A 25,397-nucleotide genomic window follows, 5' to 3' on the forward strand; every position below is an offset into this window, starting at 1 on the left:
CATATTTGGACGACTGGCTGTTGTTTGCAGAGTCCCAAGTTCAACTACAGTTAGACCTGGGGACAGCCATCAAATCGCTGGAAAAGCATGGCTGGCTAATAGATTTCAACATATCGGAACTAGTGCCAGTTCAAAGGATCCAGTTCTTGGGTCTATTTTTGGATTCTATCGCGATGAAGTTATTCCTGCCAGAGGGGAAGATACTAAAAGATCAAGCGGTTAATCCGGAATCTCTGAGAAAAAAGTATGTTTTCAATCAGAGATGCCAGGTGCTTGCTGGGTCTGTTTACAGCCTCAATCCCGGCAGTCGCTTGGGCAATAGCCAGAATGAGACCTCTACAAAGTTACATTCTGCAGGTCTGGTATCGACAGGAACTCGGCCTAGATAGGCTGATGAGGTTTAACGATCTAATTTTGAAAAGTCTGCAGTGGTGGACATTTTCTCGATTCCTCCACGAGGGTCTGTCTTTCCGGATGAAGTCCTTTACTATCATATCAACAGACGCCTCTGCGCTGGGCTGGGGGGCCCATCTGGAAGACGTATAGAAGCAGGGGTCCTGGCAAGAGAAGGATATGAGAAGTTCCTCGAACTTCAGGGAATTAAAGGCCGTATGGATGGCACTCTTGGCGTTTCAGTTTCTCATCAAAGTTCAACATATTCGAATTCGTTCAGACAATCGAACGACAGTGGCATATTTGAACATACAGGGAGGTACGAGATCAACAAGATTAGAAAGCCTTTGTTCAATAATCATGCTGTGGGCAGAAGTGCACCTGATGTCAATCTCTGCAGTTCACATTTTAGGAAAGTTCAATGTGGTGGCAGATGCCCTGAGCAGGCATCATTTGAAACAAGCAGTTTGGTCCCTGTCATGCAGAACTTTCAAGTTCAGCACAGTCCGCTTCGGTGTTCCGGAGATAGACCTGATGGCACCCAGAGTGAACAGGAAGACAAGACGTTTTGCATCCCTAACTCCAGCAGACAGGCCGGATTTCATAGATGCCCTGTCATTACCATGGAAGTTCAACCTGGCATATAGCTTCCCGCCAGTAGTGATTATTCCCAGAATACTTCAAAAAAGTAAGGCTGGGAAATGTAAGTATTATCCTAATCCGTCCAGGGTGGCCAAGAAGTAGTTGGTTCTCGGTTCTCCTGAACTTTCCGGGGGCCACCTTTTGGAAGCTTCCTCTTTTCAGGAGTAATTCTAGAGGACGCCATGGTGCCTCTTCCGGCCCTTCGGAGATTCCGATTGACGGCCTGGTTTCTGGACTCCAGATTTAGAGTGTAAAGGTCTGGATCCTGAAGTTATAAAAATTTTTTGTTGGCATCTACTTCAAGGTTCTACGTTAGGATTTGGAAGTTTCAGCGATGTTGTAGGTTTGAAGTCAAACCTGTTTCCGCGTCCATCCAGAAGATTCTATACTTCCTTCAGATGAGATTGGCAAAGGTCTTAAACCTGCTTCATTTAGTTTACTTGTTTCTGCTATCGGTTTCTTCTCCCTCAGATGTTTCACCTCGAATTTTCTGATTTCAAGGTTCTTCAGAGCTCTGACACGTTTGGTGCCCTTTGTTAGGGAAACCTGTCCTCCCTGGGATCTGAATTTGGTCCTTTCCGCGCTTTGAGTACCGCCTGTTGAACCATTGGAAGAAGTTCCCTGAAGATGTTTTCTTTGGATACCGTTTTCCTTTGATGGCTATTCGTCAGCTAAAAGAGTATGTGAGCTCCGAGCGCTTCGGGAGTATTTTCCCTTTTTGGTTTTCATCAGGACAAGGAGGTTCTGAAGCTCGATCCTTCAGGTATCACTAAAGTTTTTTCTGTTGCCAATGTCAACCGAGAAGTGGTTTTGCCGACCTTGTGTCGGAATCCGTCTAATGCCTTGGTAAGTAATTTTCTCTGCTTAGACGTAACGATAGGTCTTTGGCAATATCTAAAGCTACGGAATCCTTCCGTTAGGATATCGGTATGTTTGTCTTGTTCATAGGCACACAGAAAGGTATGTTGGTTTCGCAGAGTTCTCTGGCTAGATGACTGAAGGATTGTATTCTGTTATCTTATTCTAAGAGTGGCTCGGAATTTGCAGGCCCTATAAAGGAACATTCTACTAGAGCTGTTTCGCCGTCAGGGGCTCTGCGTGCAGCTACTTCTCCGTCTCGAATTTGTTCAGCTGCTAATCGGTCCTCTCTCCATACGTTCTCAGGACACTACAAGTGGGACATACTGGCCTCGGAGTATGCAGCTTTTGGGCGCAGGGTGCTTCAAGCAGTAGTGAACTGAAACCCGCCCTCAGGATCTGCTTTATTATATCCCTATGGTGTAAGCACTGCCTCTAATCTGAAAGGAAAAACATAAATTTTACTTACCGAAAATTTCTTTTTCCTGAAGATTAGAGGCAGTGCTACAATTCCCGCCCCTTTTTCTAATAAACTAAGTAATTTTGCAGCTATTTGGCTTATGTATTGTCTGGGGATGATCAGGAGGAGCTGCTACTTATTGGAAAGGAGGTAATTAGGGGAGGGGTTAAAATGTTTGGAGATTTGCCTGCCTGTTTTTCCCTCCAGATTGGATATCCCTATGGTGTAAGCACTGCCTCTAATCTTCAGGAAAAAGAAATTTTCGGTAAGTAAAATTTATGTTTTTGCAGATGAAAGTCCACATACTGCAACAAATTTGCTGTAAGCATACCAAGTCCACTTGGAATCAGCATGCCTGTTTTTTTTTTCTAAGGATATATGTACTTTTGGCATATAGTAAAAATGGCAAACCTAGGGTGCTCTTTAAATAAAAAATTAAACGGTCTTACCGTATATACTCGAGTATAAGCCGAGTTTTTCAGCCCATTTTTTGGGCTGAAAAACCCCAACTCGGTTTATACTCGAGTCATAGTCTGTATTATGGCAATTTGCATTGCCATAATACAGACCGGGGGAGAGGGGGGCTGGCAGAGCTGTACTTACCTGTTCTGCAGCTCCTGTCAGCTCTCTCCTCCTCCGCGCCGTCCGTTCAGCACCTCGGTCAGCTCCCAGTGTAAGTCTCGCGAGAGCCGCGGCTCTCGCGAGACTTACAGTGTGAGCTGATAGAAGGAGCTGCACAGACCGCGCGGAGGAGGAGAGAGCTGACAGGAGCTGCAGGAGAGGTAAGTAACGATCTCTCACAGCCCCCACAGCCCCCCCACTGAACTGCCAATGCCACTGGACCACCAGGGAAGGAGCCCCCCTCCCTGCCATATATCAAGCAGGGAGGGGGGACGAAAAAAAATAAATATATAAATAAAATTAAAAAAAATAATAATAATAAAAAAAATTAATAACAAAAAAAGGGGGATAAGGACCACTATGGGAGGGGGGGGGGGGGTTATAAGGACCACTATGGGAGGGAGGGGGGGGGATAAGGACCGCTATTGGAGGGAGGGGGGGTATAAGGACCACTATGGGAGGGAGGGGGGGTATAAGGACCACTATGGGAGGGAGGGGGGTATAAGGACCACTATGGGAGGGAGGGGGGGTATAAGGACCACTATGGGAGGGGGTGGGATAAGGACCACTATGGGAGGGAGGGGGGTATAAGGACCACTATGGGAGGGAGGGGGGTATAAGGACCACTATGGGAGGGAGGGGTGGGGGGTATATGGACCACTATGGGAGGGATGGGGGGGGATAAGGAACATTATGGGAGGGAGAAGGGGGATAAGGGCCACTATGAGAGGGAGGGGGTGGGATAAGGACCACTATGGGAGGGGAGGGGGAAGTAAGGACCACTAGGGGAGGGGAGGGTAAGGACCACTAGGGGAGGGGAGGGTAAGGACCACTAGGGGGGGGGAGGGTAAGGACCACTAGGGGAGGGGTGAGTCAGGACCACTGGGGGGGGGGGGTGAAGGAACACGGGGGTGGGGAGGTAAGGACCACTGAGGGAGGAGGAGGGGAAGTCAGGACATATGGGGGGGGGAGGGGGCGGCAAAATTTTTTTTGCCTACGGCGGCAAATATCCTTGCACCGGCCCTGCACACACTGCATTCACACACTGCATTCATACACACACACACTGCATTCATGCACACACACACTGCATTCATGCACACACACACTGCATTCATATACACACACACTGCATTCATACACACACACGCTGCACTCATACACACACACGCTGCACTCATACACACACGCTGCACTCATACACACACACATACGCACACACTGCATTCATTATACACACACTGTAAATAAATATTCAATTAATATATTTTTTTTAGGATCTAATTTTATTTAGAAATTTACCAGTAGCTGCTGCATTTCCCACCCTAGTCTTATACTCGAGTCAATAAGTTTTCCCAGTTTTTTTGGATAAAATTAGGGGCCTCGGCTTATATTCGGGTCGGCTTATACTCGAGTATATACGGTATTTAGAATCTTTAGATCCCGATTTCTTTTTCACTAGGTCCAGTAATTTATTTTTGAATTCATTGATGGGATCTTTATGTAATTTGCAATATGTAGGAGTCGCAAAGCTTCCTCAATATAGTACTCTCGATTTAAGACCACTGCTGCCCCCTCTTTATCCGCTTCCTTAAAAACAATGTCCAGTCTCTGATACAGTTTTTTAAAGGCCATCCTTTCATCCTGATTAAAATTATACTCTCACATTTTTTTATGTTTAAAAACAAGAGTCTCAAACTCTTGTAAATCACATCCGTAAAAAGCTGTAAACATTCCCCATTATCTTGAACATAGTTACCGTATATTTAGGTTTAAAATTTGTATGAACTTTTTTTCATTATTTTTGTATCATTTATAAAAAATATTTGTGGTATGGTTTTAATGCAGCAATATGATTTGTAGCCTAACCCATCTTTTTAATTTATTCCCTTAAGGACACATGACATGTGTGACGTCATTCCCTTTTATTCCAGAAGTTTGGTCCTTAAGGGGTTAAGTCACACAGGAAATGATTTTGTCGATCCCATTGACATCATCACTCTTGTGGGATCTTCCATTTTTGTATTCTAACACACACAAGAAGTAAATATAGACACAGAGGCACAACTCCTGTGAGAAAAGAACTGAAACTGTCACAGCTGCTATCTCCTAGAAAATAAGATGACCACTCCCATCTAAGGATACCTGTCATTAAAAGGAAATAAAGAGGGGTATATCATAGATGCTGTAGGGTTGTTTTGATTTCACAGTTTTCAATATTTATTTCAAGATCCTAAAAAATTGACTGTCCATCTACAGTCAATTTTTTTTAAATCTTGAAATATCTATTGAAAACCGTGCAATCAAAACCAAAACTTTTTTCAAACCAATAGACGTCAACAGCTACAGCTACAGCTACAGGAAAAGAGTCATTTTCCCCCGTGGCTGTTCAACGCTCCTAAAGTACAACTGCTAAGGATTAAAAGAAACTGCACTGATGAAGAGATGTTTAATATACAATCAAGCAAAATCTTTAGAGATTTTAAGCAGAAAGTATATCAGGGTCAGCTTTTAAATCAGGCCCATTATGAAGTAACCCTTAAAGATCGCAACACTTTATTAGAATATAAAACTCCTATTACCTCTCAAGATGGACACAGAATAGATTTTATGTGATTTTTAGTTGGCACAGCCACCAAGTAAAGAGAATTTTTAAAAAGTATTGGCCCATTTTACAAAATGACACATTACTAAATGGTATTTTACCAGATAAACCGATAATAACCTATAGAGTATTACCCAACTTTAAAAATCATTTGGTATGGAATCATATTAAAAATCCAAGAGAGAGGAATAATGCCTTTTAATCAATCCAACGGCTTTTATGGATGTGGCGTGTATGAGGCCTGTAAAAACAGTGGCTCCAAAAAAAGACACCTAACATCCTTCTCTACTTCCCAGGCAGAGAAAACAACTTTTCCAATTAAACACCTTATCACCTGCTATTCTAAAATGGTGATTTACCTTATTATTTGTGGATTGGGGTATGTAGGGAGAACTACAAGATGCCTAAATGTAAGAATACAAGAACATGTCCGAAATATTCGGAATGGCTTTGAAAAACATAGCCTTTCGGCACACTTCAAGCACACACATAACAGTGACCCCACACAATTAAAATTCATTGAAGTAGTGTGTATATATAAATTGGAGAGGAGAGGATCCCATCAGAAAAATGGGAAAACAAGAGATGAGATGGATTTTCAATTTGAACACCTTGATACCCTTTGGTTCAAATAGTGATTTTGAAATGTGTCACTTATAACATTTAAAAGTTGCTAGATATGGTTTTAAATCTTGTGTTTTATATCTGTTTCATATGGAAAATCATTCAGATGCACTTTAACACAATTTTTCATATACCGGTACATTATTAAGAGCACGGTCCCTTGTAAATAGAAATAATGCTTTATTATTATTTATTTAAAAGAGGGGACTATAAATTCGTCCTTTTTAACATTGTTATACATCAATCAAACCTGCATTAATGGAGAGTATTTTATCATTAATATCTTCTAATTATTGACATTGTATATTTTTTCCTTTTTTCACATTTGATATATGGAGACACTTCCTGAAAGAGTATTCTAATACCATCAGGATAACTTACACATTATTGCTAAAAATTACCCCATCCCAAAATGGTATTAGCGGGCAGAAAGGGAATGACGCACACATATCAGTTGTGTAAATATCAATTCCTGGCAGAAACAACCACTTGCCCGGAGAGATGATGGGGAATTAAACCTCGGAAGTGACGCTGCTTCCGTGCAGTGGGTCACTTCTGGAAACTGAAATTAACACACCTCCGGAATACTTGACTCCTACTGGCCGGAAACCCACAGAGAACCCCCAATTTGAAACAGACCGAATGTGAGAAAGCCCTTAGACAGAGCGAAACACGTCTCGGGAAGGATTCCATGCTGGACAGTATATATCTATTTTTACACTCCGCTTTTTATTCACCTTTTATTTGCCTGTAAGTTTTTTAGTACTGCAATAAATTTATTTTTATACTATTCAAGTATAGTGAGGTATTGCACTCTAATACCTCCATATTTATATTATAACCTACTACACCAGAAAGATTTTTCTTTTCCATTGTTTTTGTCTCATTCTCTGAGGATTATCTGTATTAAAGGGGAAAGTGCCACCAGACAGAAGAGATTTGAGCCTGTCCTATTCGAGGCTCTACTCCATGTTAGTTGTTAATCTGCAACGTAGATAAGTTTCTTATTCTTCACCATAGAATTACGTTATGTATTTTTCCTATTTTTTTTCCTTGAATATACGTACTAATATCTGCTGGAGCGAAACATCATCAAATTCTGGTAAAATTTGACAGACTCCCATTTAGGGTAGGTGGTCAAAAATGTCCACCATCTTCCATACGCTCCACTCTTAAGGATTATAGCTCTTTTCCACTTTTCTTGTATGCATGATTATGGTGGGTTAGAGGGATTCCCACTAGAGTGTTGTAGCGTTATTAAAGATTATACACTTTGCACTTTTAAAGCACCTGTATCACACAGTAATCTGTATACATGTGAATATGATATGGTGGCCATGCTGAATGGAAGCGACTTCTGGGAACTCTGTAGCTCTTTGCATTTAATTTTTTTTTTTTTTTTATAAAACTAATCAGCCTGTCTCCCCTATGGACCCAGCCTTGTCCTGGTACCAGTGGACATAGGAACCTATCTGGATCCTCATGCAATTTGGCACCTACTTGTTCCCACTCCAAAGTGTAGAGCAGCTCTCAAGCGTTAAGGCCTGGACGGTCTTTCTGGTGGGAGAGAAGGCCTATGATCTTATTCTGCCTGGTGTGCACCGTTCCTGGCTCAAAGGCAGCAGTCTTCACTGTCCTATCCCCTTAGACCAGTGGGAATATCATTCTCATCTGCCAGGGCCATCCAGTCAGCCTCAAATCTTCAGCAGACAGCAAGGCCTTCAGAGTCGGTCAGCACAGACCACCCAAGTTGAGCCACGACCCGACACACAAGAGAGTCTGAAATGTGTTGGGCACCTCAGAGGACTCTGGCAGACACAGCATTTGACCTAATTTTGGGTGAAGCTTGAGTGGTGAGAAGGCACGGATACTCCTAGTGATGGTTTCCAATACCCCCAGTCGGTTTCCGAAACTCCAGCCACAACCAGCAAAGCATCAGTCACTTCCAGACCAGGATTCCCTTGAACAGCATGCTGATAAAGTGACATCTGCCTGCTCACTGACTAGGTGACTAAGATCATCCTGGAAAATTGATTCAGCGCTGTGTACAAGGGACTTACCTGCGCTAACATTGTGGCTAACTTCTGCAAAATCGGAAACTGCCTCTGAGTCAGAAATGGGTCTGCGATGGCGGACATCCACTGAATGTTTCCCATATTAGTGTCACCTGATCGTGTGTGGTTTGGGATGGTTTCTGCAGCTGTGGTTCTCAGCCGAACGCTCAACTTTGCTTTAAAATAATTTTATTGATAAGTGTCTTGGTATAGGTTCTTATCTTTAGTGTTTTGTCTTTCTGTTCTTCTCTTTATCTCTACACGCTTAATACTTAAGAATGTCTACCTATACTACAACATTTTTACAAATTTATAGTTTTGATTTTTCTTTCCTACAACATATGTCGACTTTATTTGCTGCAAAATTTTGTCTTGTAATGCTAATGCACAAACCCTCACTCCCCCCAAATTAATTACATGATTAAAAGTTATAAGCCCAAAGTAAGTCCGATTATAAGATGTAATATTAGGTTTAAATAGAACAGATAGCTGTGTATAGCATAGGTAACTAGCTGAACAGCTGGCTGTGAGGCTAATGGGCCAGTATCCTTAATTCCATTCATAGTACGTCAGAGGTTGGCATGTGTTTGCAGACATTCGGAAGAGGTGAAAGGGGAAAATAGGGAAAAAGATGATAGGAAGAAAAAAATCTCCATTTATTGGGGATACACCTGAAATCTCGGGGGTTCAAACAAACATTAAAACATTTCAATTTTTATTTATTTATATGTTGAAATGTTTCTTTAAGGCCTAGATATTTATGTAAATTTTTCTGAAAGAATTGATGATAGATGCAGTGACAAAAAAGAGATTGTAGGCTTAAAGATTAAGGTCAGAAGAATAATTTAAGTGATTAGAAGCTAGAGGAGCTGCCACAGCAATATGTTATAGGGATGGTCAAGCAAATCGTCAAAACAGGAGGTTACAGGGAGAAGCAAAGCAGTGGGATTGTCTATGGGTAAAGTCACAGCGAAAATTTTGGGACATTAAAAGATAGGGGGGGAAAAAAGACAGAAAAGTTCTTTAGGCACTGGGAGGTTGTTCAAATCTGGTGGTAATAGCTAAAGAGAGACATGGGTTGGGAGATTGTCCTCCACAAAGAGTAACTGTGGCATATTTACATATATGGTGCACTGAAATAATTGTTTACAAGAAAATACATGATTCATTCAACTTGTCTTTGGATACTTCAGGAACCTGGCAGATCTCATTATTTGTGAAAGCTGATATAGTATCTTCTTATTTATTTATAAAGGGATACTCTCTGCTGTGCTCATTAGTTAATCTTAGAACCTTCTAAACAATATATTGTTTCAGTGATTCCTGCAACATCTACCCTTTTATTCTGTTTTAGCCTATTGAAGTCAGGCTAGCTATCAAAAATTGTAGGACATCAAGGTCAGCTCCAGGAAAATTATAAAATGCAATCCATGTATTGTGCTAGTAAAATTCCCCACAAATAAGGAGATTAAATCTTTATTTGCTGTTTTGATATAGTACTGTGTTGGTCATTGTGCATTACACTCTGTCACAATGCAGAGCCCAGCAACTCACATTACCGAGAACACAACCATGTTCTGCCTTGCTGGAGACCACAGATGCAAGCGTGGTCCCTGAAGTTGCTATACTGTAGTTTAGAATTTAATGCAGTAGATAAAACGGAAAAACCTTTAATCCCTGGAAAAAAGAGACATGCAAAGCACATTGCACTTGGATGCACCCACATAAAATTAAAATGTATTCTTCACTTACAATGAAACTAATACATCCTGAGAACAGTGCCTTATTCCGTCACCCTAGTAAATTGTATTGCAGCATTTACTGGGGTGATTAACACTGTAGAGGTAAGTTAAAAAACACATTGGAAGGCATGGATTTGGAACTGGGTGGCTAGGCTTTTAGGGAGTTTTGCCAATGTAGCAACTTGCATTACTGTTGCCTAAAATGAGTGGGCTTCTGGCTGGTTCCAACCATATAGAACCATGCAGAGAGTGCTGCTGAAGCGTAATGAATACTGTAATAATGTGCGTGAGCTGTGCAGCCAGAGGAGGATTCCCTGGTGTCCCAGAATGAAGGACACCAGGAAACTAAGTTGGGATGGCAAAACTGAGATAGAACAGGACTGTCCTGAGAGGCTTACACTGCAAAGGCTAGCTCATCTACCTACTTTGCCAGGCTAAAATAGTTACAAAATAATTATTTTGCTCTAGTGACAAATTATAGTGTCATGACAAGTCTTTAACCCCTTAAGGACCAAACTTCTGGAATAAAAGGGAATCATGACATGTCACACTTGTCATGTGTCCTTAAGGGGTTAAAGGAAAACTAAAGCTTTAGAAATACAGGTTTGTATTTCTAACGATTAAGTGTCCCTGTCCTTGTTGCTTACCTGTCCGCCTCTGGTGACATCTTGGAGGCATGGCATTTTCCCTTATGGTCTAATCTAATCCAATGAGCAGAGCATTGGGCACCTAATGTATATGAGCCGCAAGCGCATCCAAGTTTCCCATTAAGAAAGCATTTAAATAATGTAACTTAGTAATGTAGTGAGTTTTACTCACTGCCATGCAAAGTTTCTAGTGGTTGTCAGTGTGACAGCCACTAGATGTGGAAATCTTTGCAGTTTGAGATGTAGTGGCCTTGGTGATTTTACTTGTCCTTTAAAAAAAAAATCATGCCAAATCAATGCAAAAGTGCCCATAGTGCATTAAGGCAGGGGTAGATAGTTTGCCAGCATTATGGGGCATTTGGTACACAACCCCTGAAGTGCTGAAGGTTGCCTACCTCCCTGCATAGGGTATGCCTGGGCACACCCCTTGCGCAAACCTTTGCAGCATATAAGATTTGGGTTGCAGAATGTATAGTGTATGTATGTGTATGTGTGTATATAGATTATGTAATTGTGTATTTCTTTATTTTTTTTTTTTCCTGTAAGATGACACCATTCATAGCTGAACGACTATTGCACATTTAGTGCACAAGGCTATTATTACAAAGCAAAAAATCTCATGTTCATGTTAAATGCTATATGAACAATATAAAACTGGGTGAGGTGGAAGAAGGAAGGAAAAAAAAAAATCAAAACACAGATTGAATTGATTGTCCATATACCTCATGCAGCGTAGCACAGCTTGTTCTGAGTTTATAAAGATCACTTAGGACGTCATTCGACATCAAACATTTCCTATATGCAAACAAAAATATCTCCACTTGGCATCCCAGTCCTTTGGGTGTTCTTAAAGGGATACATCAGACAATACAGAGGGACAGATGCAATTTGATATAGATTAAGGTGGTACTATAGGCAAAAAACTATGTAGACTTAGTATACAGATCATGTCCCAGCAGTCTCACTGCTCAATTATCTGCTATTTAAGAGTTAAATCACGCAGCCCTAACCATACCTCCCTATCTGTGACCTACATTCTCCCTACACGTTTCCTGTAAAGAGAAATCTAATATTAAATCCCTTAATGACCAAGACTTTGGCACTCTTTTGAGAAGCGACACGTTTGTGACCAAGGCCTTTGTACACTTTTACAGGTTAGAAAAGTTTTTTTTATTTATTTTTTTTTTACCAACCAACAACCATGAATTTGGATATCTAGTTAAAACAAGGAATTCTCAAGAGAAAACTTACTATTTTTAACTCTTCGACACTTATAGAAACATGAAAGATGATACAACAAGAAATCAAGAAAACCGGTCCGAAATAGTTGGATCTACTGTTCCTCAAATAGCAGAGACAAGTGAAAAGTCAATGAAAAAAAGAAAAGCACACACTGCTACTCAATCTTCTTATCAAACAAAGAAAAGAAAATATGCCGACTGCTTTTTAAGCAAAAGCTTCAGGAGTATCATAAGACTAAACAGTTTATGAGAAAAATATTTAAAAATGATGATGAAAAAGCCACTCATTAAAAGGTTTGTGCTATGGCGCAAATTTTATTTTTGGGGTTCCACGATGTTGGTATACTATGTCAAAGGGTTCCACGGGAAAAAATAATTGGGAACCCCTGGTCTATTTTTTAAGTATCCCTTTAAAAAATTAAAACACCTGCTCCCTCCCACTATTTTTGGGTGATGGTTTAATTAACTCACTAGTTTTTATTAGTTGCTCTCTGTAAGACTGTGAGATGTGAGACTGCATACTATGGTATTTTACTCTCGTTCTGTACCTGCCCAATGACTGCTACAAAACATGGGAGTGATCATGGTGCTTTGAATAAACCTTTCACGATGGGGCTTTAGGGGTTACCAAGATGTCCCCCCTTACTTTTTTCACTTTCTAAACTAGTAAAAGAAAACAATCTGCTTACATAACATTTATGTGAGCTCACAGCATTTCTGTGCCTCTTAAAAATTAACCAATGGTCACTGTGATGTCCTGACTCATAACGTCCTCATCAATGACTTTTAGCTTTTAAAAAAAAAAAAAAGTAAAACGTTCTACTTACCTTTTTACTTTACCGAGGCCTCCTCGACGTGGTCTCCTTCACCGATGTCCAATCCAATTCTCATCAACGAGGAACATTGGAGACCTAATGCACATTAGCAGCGAGTGCCACACTCACATTTACATTTCCCCATAGGAAAGCATTGAATTTTACTTGGTCAGTGCCGTGGAAGGGCCTCTAGTGGCTGTCATCCTAAACATAATGGACTTACAATGTAAACAACTAGTTTTCTAAAAGAACTGTATTGTTTTTATATTGCAGGGCTAAAAGGACAGGGACACTGCAGCCAGACCGCTTTATTGAGATGAAGTGGTCTGGGTTGTTCTAGTGTTCGTTACAGTCAGGGCTTGACACATTTGTTTGGAATCTAGGAGCCAGCTAAAAAAAAGTTAGGAGCCAGTCTTTTTTAAACTAACAAAGTTTTATTTTGAATGACCAGCCGCTGTGAAACCGGCACAGCGTGGGAAAAAAAGTGAGTAAAAACACCTCTTCCATGTGATTGAAGGGGGGGCAGGTACCTAAACAGACACTCGCTGTCGGACAGACAGACACAATGACACACACCTATTTGCTCATAAACTCACAAATTAACATTTTAATTTTCATTTATGTCCACCCAGCCTCCCTACCTGTGTGAGAGCTGAGTGGATCTTTCCCTGGGGTCCAGTGGGCCTGTGCTCTAATCTTCCTGCAGTTTCTCTCTGCTCCATTGCGTGCTCTCTATAGTGAGGCCGGGACCAGAATGACATCATTCCGGCCCCTGGCATCAATAAACAGCGCGAGAGAGCTGAGAGGAACTGCAGGAGGATTACTGCTCCATTGAGCGCCACCTCCCACACTACCCCAGGCTGGTGGCCGGCTCCCAGACTGCCCTGTGCTGGTGGCAAGCCCCCTACCAGGCTGCCTTGTATGGGTGGGCTGGCCACCTCCCATCCTGCTGTTGGCAGCCTTCACTAAAGAGCTCCCAGGACCAAATCCCAGGTCGCCATGGCGACTAGAAATGTTGTCCTGGGATTTGTCAAGCCCTGGTTTAAAGGTACACTGTAGGCACCCAGACCACTTCAGTTCATTGAAATGGTCTGGGTTCAATATCCCATGTCCCTTAAACCTACAGTGGTAATTATTGCAGTTTCTGAGAAGACCACTACTAGGGGGGACTTCCGAAATTGAAAACGGGCGGTCCGTTATCTGACGCTGGACGTCCTCACATTCTCCACGGGGACCTCCAGCATCAGATTTTTCCTATGGGGAAATTCTAATGCGAGCACTGCCATTGCCCATGCAAGCGCACTAGGTTTCCCCAGCTGGCTGAGATCAGCGGGGGTGGAGTGAGGGAACGGGGGCGAAGCCTGATCAGCTATGTGGAACATCGGCTCTAGATTCAGGTAAGTGATGGAAGGGGTTTTAACACCTTCAGCACCGAGGGAGGGGGTCACTGTAGGAGTGGGTTTGTTTTCCTGGCAAGAGGTCCATCACTATGGGGAATGCGTTAATGACGAGTGACGGACCTCGTCCGTCACGCGTTAAAATTAACGCCGCGATCGCTTAGTGCCGGCGATCGCGGGGTTAATGCTGTTGCTGGGTCCCTCCGAGTCAAGGGCAGACCAGCAGCAGCAAATCCGGATATCCCAGCCCATGTGATCGCTGTGACAGCCAGTCACAGCGGTCACAATGCTGCTGGGATATCTGATCCGCCTCCCTCCACCTCTTGTGGGTTTGTGAAGTGGAGAGAGACGGATCGGTGCTACATTGTGTCCCAGAAGAAAAGTTAAAGGTTTAAAAAAAGTTCCCAATCCCTTTCCCCTGTATATAAAAAAAAAATAACCTTTTCCCTGCTGTTTGATCACTGCTAGCAGTGATCAATATACAGGTCACAGTACTTTACTGTGATATTTTTTTATTTTTTTTTTTACTTTCAAGGGTTTAGTTTTGGTTTTTTTTTGTAACCCTAAGGGGTTACATTTTATTATTTGATTGTATTAGTGTATGATTTAGTTACTTGGGTGGGTGGAATTTAGTGGGAATTAGGGAATAAAAAAAAAAATAAATAAAAAAATTGTTGTTTTGTTAGCTTTGTTAACTGTATTTAACAATGTTCAGGAAGTATAGTGCAGAGGAGGCTTATGCCCTGTTAGCGGCCGACTCAGAGGCGACAGACACTGCCTCAGAGAGTGACGCAGGGGACTATGTGCCAGATACTGCAGGACCATCAGGGGAAATCGCCGATTCCCCTAATGCTGAAAATGACTGGGTACCCCCTAATAATTTTTCCCCAGACATCCCAGTGTTTACAGCCAATCCTGGCATACAGGCTGACCTGTCTGGCTATAGTGCGCTGGATGTTATCCAGCTGTTCTTAGGGGATGAGATTTTTGGGGAGATAGTCACCCAGACTAATCTCTATGCGGAGCAATATCTGACACGCAATCCAGACTCTCTTATCTCCAGGAAAGAGAGATGGAACCCAACCAGTGTGCCAGAATTGAAACAATTCTGGGCACTGACCATGTTAATGGGGCTAATTAAAAAGCCCGCAATTAGGATGTATTGGTCCAAACATCCTATTTGCAATACCCCCATTTTTGCCGAGGGAAAGATATGAAGACATACTGCAGTTTATGCACTTTAGTGATAATAGCAAGTGCCCCCCAAAAAGTGATCCGTAGTATGATCTTCTTTATAAAATCCGCCCTTTAATTGCCCACTTTAACCATAAATTTGCCACTATATATACCCCCAATAAAAACATTTCCATTGATGAGTCCCTCATGAAGTTCAAGGGAAGACTGGGATTTAAACAATATATCCCATCCAAAAGATCCCGATATGGGATCAAATTGTATAAACTGTGTGAAAGTGGCAGTGGCTACGTATACACCTTCCGTGTATACGAAGGAAGGGATAGCCACCTTGATCCCCCAGGTTGCCCAGATATAGTAGGGACAAGTGGGAAAATTGTTTGGGACTTAATAATGCTCTTACTTAACTACGGTTATCACTTATACATTGATAACTTTTACAATAGTATCTCACTGTTAAAAATGTTATACTGCTTCGAGACCGTGGCCTGTGGCACTATTCGAAAGACTCGCACAGGTTTCCCAAAGGCTCTGGCAAACAAAAAAATGAAAAGGGGGGGAAACAGCAGCTCTCTGCTAGAATGAACTGCTGGCACTCAAATACAGGGACAAAAAGGATGTTTTCATCTTAACCACCATTCATGGTGAAAACACTCAGAGGGTCGCAGTTCGTGGCAGAGAGGAATGCAAACGAGTGCCAGTCTGCATACGGCAATATAATCGGCATATGGGGGGCGTTGACCTGTCCGATCAACTGATGCAGCCGTATTTGATCATGCGTAAGACCAGGGCATGGTATAAAAAAGTGGGCATATACCTGATGCAGATGGCAATACACAATGCATTTGTCATTTTCAAAAAGGCAAATGCTGGGCTGAATATATCCTTTCTTTCGTTCCAGTTTAACCTCATTACTGGGCTACTTGAGTGCCACACAAGGAGACCATCAGTGGAGCCTAGCAGAAGAATGGAGGCAGGTCACTTCTGCTTTAAGATTCCTCCAACCCCTAAAAAACAAAACCCCCAGAAAAGGTGCAGGGTGTGTTACAAGAGGGGCGTAAAAGTTGAGACCAGCTATTACTGCCCCGATTGCCCCTCTCAGCCCGGCCTATGCATTGGCCACTGTTTTAAATTTGTTCACACCCAAGCCGAATAAGTAGACCAGTTTTGGGTTGTGATTTTTTTTTTTTAGTCATCTGTCTGATTGGTAACCGAATCTTGGCTTTGTCTCCCGCTTATCCTGTCTTCTCTGATCCTTGACCTCTGCTTGTCCTATCGTTGTTCCGTTTCTCTTTACTCCTTTGACCTTGGCTTGTACCTTGACAATTCTCTGCTTGTATAGCCCGGCCATTCTAAGGACCGGTATTACAAGTTTCTCTCTGTGTTCTCTCTCTTTGTGGTCTGTCTGTGTTTTGGTTTCGGAATCCATGACAGCTTTGCCCGGGATGCAGTTTACCCCAACTATTCCCCCTTTTCACAGCAAATAGTATGCACTTGTTCATAATTTGAATTGATGAGCTGCCTATACTTAAAAATATATGTGGCCTTTGAGAGGCAATTTGCAGTCCTGAGCTGCTACAATGAGACTTGGGCCCAGCATCCACTTTTGAAAAATATGGAAGTGGTGTTTCTCCAATGTGCCCCTTCAACATCCACATAACCCTGAGAAAGGTACACATTGGGTTATCTTTGCACTAACATGACATAGCTGAGCAACATATTAGGTGTTACACTGCCTTAGCACACATAAGGATAGCAAAATATACAGTAACATCTCCAAGTGTGTGTCAAAAAGGCAGAAAAAATGCTAATTGCAACTAGACTAGGTACAAACTAACAAAAAAATGATCCTACACTAAGGTTTAGAATATACCTTTTTGAAATACCCTGGGGTATCTACTTTAAGAAATGATAGGCCTTTGTGGGATAGTTTGAATTTAAAACCTGCTAAGATGCTTTGAAATTTCACATAGGCCCAGCGTCAAAATTCAAAGTTTGGTTAAAAACTGAAATGGCTTGGTCTCCTATATGGCACTTTAGCTTCCCGAAATAGTGCCAAAGACATACAATGGGGGTGTCCTTTTACTCAGCAGATGTAACTGAACACAAAATAAAACTTTGTACAGATATAGCACACACCAACTTTACAAAATACACACAAGAAGTTCTTTGTGGGGCGGGGCCGGGCCGCCGAGCTGAGCGGCAGCCATCCATGCCGGCTCCGGCTCTGGGTTGCTAAAACAAGCCAACACACACTAATATAAGGCACCAAAAGCCCACCTGGAGCAGGGGAGAGGCACGGGAGCAAAACGCAGGGACACCTGCTAATCCATCGCCGCGCAACTCGCTTACCCGGAGCAAATTGAGCCCATGAGACCTACACGCACACGGCAACGGCTGGAGCCACGAGACTAGAAGGCTGAGGGAGAGAGGGGAACCGGACTCGGCCCCGCTCCCCCCCCCCTTGGGCCGGCGGGGGTGATCCCGGCCCACGAGCCAAATCTCCGGAGACTGGAGGCAGAAGGGCCACATATCGGGGAGCTCATCCCCACGCCAAGATGGCCGCCGAAAGCGCAAGCCGCAGGGAGGCATGCGGGGCCGCCTGGGCCCTCGGTGTGACGGATCCCACGGATGGACCCCCCCAGGCGGCAGATGGGACGGCGCGGAGCCGGCCCTTATCCCAGGATTTGGTGGTGGTCCAGGGAAGGATGCCCCCAACTTTGCGAGCCCTGTGTTGCCGGGGCGAGCTGGATCCCCGGCGGACCGGTGACCGGGGAGGCGAGCACCGGCGACAAGTGTGAGACCGGAGAAGGGTGAGGCACCAAGGGGCTGGAGCTCCGACGGGGAACTGTGGGAGTTGGGGAGGTGCAGGGGACAAGGGGCCGAGGACTTTTCAGGGGTGGGAGTCTGCCGGACTACCGACATCCCTGAGTGCCCACAGCACTGCAGTGTTCCCGGTTGCACGGCCGGAGCAGGCCTGGAGGAGAAAAGAAGGGGACAGATGCACCGGGGGTGCTAGGGAGACCTTGCACCGACCGACCAACCAGACAAATGGGGGCACACTTGGCATCAGCATACCAGAGGCCACAGTAGAGAGCAGCCTGCACAGCTACAACCAATCTTGCCAGGCACTGCTCAGCCACCTCCAGCGGAGAGGCTCACCTAATGCCGCTATACAGCTCCACTTGGCCTGAGCACTGTCCCAAGCAAAGGATAAACAAAACAACGAAGGACAGACAAGGCTAAGGGGACTGTTCCAAGATACTCAGTTCGTGAAACCGTTCTTTCTGCAATTTTAGTTTTTAGTTTTTACTTGCTTTGATTACTCGGCACTAGTTGGTTGTTATCAAGTTAGCTCAAAATGCGACAGGAATTCATAGTATATGCTATTATACCCAAAGGGGTCAAAATATAGATGCTGTTTATAGTTGCGTATATAATTGCTGCCAGCTACATGTCAAGATATGAAGTAGCACCTCATTACTCACCTGACAACCATATACCTGTATTATATATTGAGCCGGGCTATTACGATACGTTCCACATGGGGCCAACCTTGCCACTTCTCGTAAATGTGGGAGCCCTTATGCAATATATCTATAGTTTGTTTGCTTACTTGTGCATATCCTCCTGAAAATCCTGCATAAGAAGGATTCTTTTTTATTGTGCTAGTTAGCAAGTACATCTCCAGGCACTGTTAAACAGCCTGCAAAATGAGTTAACAAGCCGATTGAATGCCTTTGATGTACCGAACCTTGATAATCAATGTATATTCAGTTTTTTGTATTACTCGTTTGCTTTGACAAATATGCCTCTGCGCAGGCACCCTTATGTTACTTTTACTGATTCATACAATGCCTGCCCACGCTCTATGGCGACTCTAATAAACATATTTAAAACAAGAAGTTCTTTGTTATAAGTTTGTGTGCCAAAAACTAAATAAAACACAATTTTACTCCAATATTTAGCAGAGGTTTGCGGTGAAATGGCTACGTAGAAAGTGTCAAAACAACCCTAGGTAAATAGCCTGTGATGTCTACTTTCTATAAATATATACTTTTGTGTGACAATTTTGTTTTCTTTTATGGCTATTAAGCTTACAAGACAAACATACCAAATTCTAAAATCGCTCCACATTAAAAGTTTATTTTACTCCTTGTGCTTTGTGACCTGTAACTACCAAAAAAAACTTTAAATCCCAGACACATTATATATTCTGTAAATCAGGACAACTAAATGAATTTATTTTTTAATTACTTTCCTTAACCTGCACTAATTATGAACACATTATTATTGCAAAAACTGTAAAAAAACACATTTATTTTTTTTTTGCATATTTCTGTATTTTTTTATAATAAATAACCATTTATATATATATATATATATATATATATATGTGTTACATCAAATTAAAGCCCTTTCTGTCCTTTAAAAAACGATATATAATATGTGTCGGTGCAATAAATAAGTAAAATGCAAATTGCAGTTGAACGCAAACAGCAAAAAATGCCGTTGTCATAAAGTGAAAGACAAGCTTCCGAAGCTCTGTCCTTAAGGGGTTAAGGGATGTAGTGATCTCCATATAATAAGTGATAATTGGTTCTTGATGTGTTTGAATAGCTGCCCAGGCAGAAGCAAGCAAAAGGTTACAAACATTGCAATGAAAATTGTGAGTTATGAGTTGAGATGTTGGCTTTCTGTTTAAGTCAAAAAATAATGGGATCAGCAGCTAGTTGGATGGCTAATAAGCCCATGAAGAGCTATGTTCCATAAAATGACCAGGACTTCAAGAGTTTCTGCTGTACTTTGTTATAAGGTGGTCGGATAAAAAGCAGCTATGTATTAGCATGGGCACCAAGCTCAAAAACACTGTCTACCCAATTTCTTCAGTCAGTGTTGGAAGATATGTGTTTACAATCGATGGATAACTTACTTTGTTGTTTTCTCCAAACAGAATCGTACCATGTTTACATTTGATTCATCAGATGAAGAGAAGAGAAAGGTACGACTTGAAAATCCTCTTTAAATCTTGAAATTCATCTTTGCATTTATACTGCATGTAAATGCATATTATAATTACAATTTAAATTAAACCAAGATTATTTACTTCCTAAGTTTTAATATACCAACATTACCGTGGTTAATGGTATTATAGGGACGCAGTATTCAAAAACGTGCAGCTCCATTTATATGGTACATATTCTTACAAAACAGGGGCCAAGACAAATACAACAAATGATGCTGATGAAAAGGTAAAGGTGACTTTGTTTAGTAAAGTTTATGTAGTAAATTACTAAACCTTTTTAAGCCTTAGTAGAGTCGGGCAAATCTACTTTACCATAACATTGTTATATGACCTTTTTAGAGGGACACTGTTCACTGAAAACATGCATGCGTGCATTAAATTATGCATTTTTAAATGTTTGTATATCTAAAAATAGCTTACAAAAGCTTTTATGTTAAGCATTTGCAAGCCCTCCCCTTCTAAACACGCCCAGTCTTTCTATGGCTGTCCAATCGCAGATTCCCAATGCAGCTCAATGAGAAGACTTTGTAAGGCAGGTGCTCTGGACAATTACCTGCCTCTTGAGTTTAGCTTCAATAAGCTAAATAAAAAACAGAAAATAATAAGACCAGCTGCCTGATTGACAGCCAGGGGATGTAACATGGTTAATTTCTAAAAGCGCCAGTTTCAAATGAGGTCTGCACTTTTTGAAAAAAAAATAAAAAAATATATATATATATATATAGGAGAAAGTTCTTGCACTCACGCTGTAAATTGCCTTGAGAACCGGGTGCTATAGCCAGGGCTTGATTATCCAGAATATCCAACAAGGTAGCAGCACTCACAGAGTAATTAAAAAATCCAATCTTTATTAGAACATTTTAAAAATTGAGATCGACGTTTCAGTCCAGCATCTAGGACTTTCCTCAGGATCAAATACATTAATACATACAATAAAATCAACTTGTATAACAGAATACATTACATAATTGAGCTTACCCTCAGGTGAAGTGCATTTCCGATCGGCGTCCTGTGCCGCCCCGTGCGCATGTGCAAAGAGGCTCCGCCCATATGACGTGATGACGTCATCGCGCCCGTTTCCATGACGACCGGATACAAACGCGGTCGCCACGGGAACGGAGCTAAAGCTGCCGAAGACAGTGAAAAATGTCACCCAAACCATGGGGGGGACAACAAACTATTGGAGGATGACTATACAATAAGTGCATAAAGTATATAAAGTATGTGGATTACTAAGAAGTGCTCAGATAAATGAGGCAACCTATGTTGCTGATTAGAAGTGAATTGCATAATAAAGTGCTGATAGCAGGTATATATATATATATATATATATATATATATATATATATATATACATAAGTGCAAGTATAAGTATTAATGAACCTATTAATACAGTGCAAAACAGCAAAAAAGTGCAAAATGTGCAAAGTGTAATAATATACATACTGTGCTATGAGAATATATTATAAGGGACTGGATCAACATCACATAATGTATATACCATACATTTTTTTTAGAATAAATTAAAAGGATTAAAAAACATATATATTTAATAGTAGTGACTTTGTGCATATATATATATATCTTTCCCTTCAACCTAATGCACATGATATATATTTAAAGTATCTATTATAGATTATACTATTTTACTATATAAATCAGTGCTACATAGGGACAATTAATAAACTGCAATAAAGTTTATACTACAGGATTTTCCTTTTTATATACCATTATATTTTCTATGATATATATTATATATTATGCACTCCACTATAACCATCTACCCAAAAACGCATTATTTGAGTAAAATAACCACAAAAATTCAATTTAAAAACATTACAAGCTGGAGCTCATAAGAATGAAAGGTATGATATGGTTTCATTCAGTCCTTTTGGAGACACAGTATCTAATTCCGAGATCCAGAATGTTTCCCGGTTCAACAACGTTTTCCCACGATCACCGGCCCTGCGTGACACGGGTACATGGTCTATACCCAAAAATTTCAACGAAGCCAGTGGGTGTTGAAATTGTAAAAAATGCTTAGCCACCGGCTTGTCTGACTGACCGTCCCTGTAGGCCAACCTAATGCTTCAACGGTGGCCTCTAATCCTCTCACACAGGGCGGTCTCAGTCTTACCCACGTATGCCAATCCACAAGGGCATGTGAGTTTATAGATAACATGCGTCGTTTTGCATGTGATGGTATGTTGTATGGTGTACTTCTTAGTTGTATGTGGGTGGTTGAAATTTTTGGAAGGTGTCATGTGCCCACATATTACACATCCCAAGCAACGTACCGACCCCCGTTTTTGGGTGTCATTTTCCTTGGAGTAACTTTTAAGTGGGTCTGTGTGTACCAAAATGTCCTTTAGATTCTTATTCCTCTTATGGCAAATGAGTGGCTTTTCACAAAACACCTTGGGGAGCGTATCATCTGTAGCCAAGATTCTCCAATTTTTCCGAACCACAGACGAAATTTGAGGGCTTAGAGTGTGATAAGTCATCGGGAGGACCAACTGCTGAGGTGGATTCGTCTCCTTATTAGCTCGTGGTGCTTTAGCACCTTCCAGGGCATTACTCAGGACTTCACTGTGATATCCACGCTGCAAAAATTTGTCCGTCATCTCCCTTAACTGTGTTTCCTTTGTTGTCTCATCAGAGTTATTCCTCATGACCCTGAGGTACTGTGCCTTTGGTAACGATCTCTTTAATGGCTCCGGGTGTGCACGGTCTTAACCCAATCTCCAGTGTATAAGGGTCCCCCTATAGAATTTGTTTTGGAGGTCTTGACATTAGCGTTGGAACAAAACTATTTTCGCTTTGAGACGGAGTGGTTCTTGCAAATATCAGGCACATCTATGGGGGCGGCTATGGCCCCCATGTACGCCAACGCGTACATGTATGTTTATGAGCGAGAAAACATCCTATCAACTTATGCCCACTTGATCCAAGGATACTATCGTTTTATTGACGATTTGTTGGTAATTTGGAATGGCACACTTATTGAGGCACACCACATGGTTGAGCAGTTGAATTTACTACCAACACCGATCAGACTAACGGCGAACATCAGCCCTATCAAAGTACAATTCTTGGACGTTGAATTGATTGTTAGTGAACATAACATTGAATACAGTTTGTATACTAAAGATACAGATCGGAACACTCTCTACTCCATGCGCGAAGTGCACACCCGGAGCCATTAAAGAGATCGTTACCAAAGGCACAGTACCTCAGGGTTAAGAGGAATAACTCTGATGAGACAACAAAGGAAACACAGTTAAGGGAGATGACTGATACATTTTTGCAGCGTGGATATCACAGTGAAGTCCTGAGTAATGCCCTGGAAGGTGCTAAAGCACCACGAGCTAATAAGGAGACGAATCCACCTCAGCAGTTGGTCCTCCCGATGACTTATCACACTCTAAGCCCTCAAATTTCGTCTGTGGTTCGGAAAAATTGGAGAATCTTGGCTACAGATGATACGCTCCCCAAGGTGTTTCGTGAAAAGCCACTCATTTTCCATAAGAGGAATAAGATTCTAAAGGACATTTTGGTACACACAGACCCACTTAAAAGTTACTCCAAGGAAAATGACACCCAAAAACGGGGGTCGGTACGTTGCTTGGGATGTGTAACATGTGGGCACATGACACCTTCCAAAAATTTCAACCACCCACATACAACTAAGAAGTACACCATACAACATACCATCACATGCAAAACGACGCATGTTATCTATAAACTCACATGCCCTTGTGGATTGGCATACGTGGGTAAGACTGAGACCGCCCTGTGTGAGAGGATTAGAGGCCACCGTTGAAGCATTAGGTTGGCCTACAGGGACGGTCAGTCAGACAAGCCGGTGGCTAAGCATTTTTTACAATTTCAACACCCACTGGCTTCGTTGAAATTTTTGGGTATAGACCATGTACCCGTGTCACGCAGGGCCGGTGATCGTGGGAAAACGTTGTTGAACCGGGAAACATTCTGGATCTCGGAATTAGATACTGTGTCTCCAAAAGGACTGAATGAAACCATATCATACCTTTCATTCTTATGAGCTCCAGCTTGTAATGTTTTTAAATTGAATTTTTGTGGTTATTTTACTCAAATAATGCGTTTTTGGGTAGATGGTTATAGTGGAGTGCATAATATATAATATATATCATAGAAAATATAATGGTATATAAAAAGGAAAATCCTGTAGTATAAACTTTATTGCAGTTTATTAATTGTCCCTATGTAGCACTGATTTATATAGTAAAATAGTATAATCTATAATAGATACTTTAAATATATATCATGTGCATTAGGCTGAAGGGAAAGATATATATGTATATATATGTATATATATATATATATATATATATATATATATGTATATATATATATATATATGTATATATGTATGTATGTATATATATGCACAAAGTCACTACTATTAAATATATATGTTTTTTAATCCTTTTAATTTATTCTAAAAAAAATTATGGTATATACATTATGTGATGTTGATCAGTCCCTTATAATATATTCTCATAGCACAGTATATATATTTATTATTACACTTTGCACATTTTGCACTAATTTGCACTTTTTTGCTGTTTTGCACTGTATTAATAGGTTCATTAATACTTATACTTGCACTTATGTATATATATATATACCTGCTATCAGCACTTTATTATGCAATTCACTTCTAATCAGCAACATAGGTTGCCTCATTTATCTGAGCACTTCTTAGTAATCCACATACTTTATATACTTTATGCACTTATTGTATAGTCATCCTCCAATAGTTTGTTGTCCCCCCCACGATTTGGGTGACATTTTTCACTGTCTTCGGCAGCTTTAGCTCCGTTCCCGTGGCGACCGCGTTTGTGTCCGGTCGTCATGGAAACGGGCGCGATGACGTCATCACGTCATATGGGCGGAGCCTCTTTGCACATGCGCACGGGGCGGCACAGGATGCCGATCGGAAATGCACTTCACCTGAGGGTAAGCTCAATTATGTAATGTATTCTGTTATACAAGTTGATTTTATTGTATGTATTAATGTATTTGATCCTGAGGAA

At 41.5% G+C, this 25,397-nt stretch overlaps 1 protein-coding gene across 1 annotated transcript in view; it reads left to right on the forward strand.

The window, feature by feature from the left end:
• Nucleotides 1–25,397, forward strand: part of RIC8B (RIC8 guanine nucleotide exchange factor B) — a 135,038-nt gene that overhangs the window by 9,383 nt on the left and 100,258 nt on the right. The window contains exon 2 of the mRNA XM_063447784.1: nt 20,248–20,295. Within this exon, the coding sequence (XP_063303854.1) occupies nt 20,248–20,295 (48 nt within the window). The remainder of the gene's footprint in view (nt 1–20,247; nt 20,296–25,397) is intronic.

The sequence above is a fragment of the Pelobates fuscus genome, chromosome 3 (genome assembly GCF_036172605.1).
Source record: "Pelobates fuscus isolate aPelFus1 chromosome 3, aPelFus1.pri, whole genome shotgun sequence".
Classification (NCBI taxonomy): domain Eukaryota; kingdom Metazoa; phylum Chordata; class Amphibia; order Anura; family Pelobatidae; genus Pelobates; species Pelobates fuscus.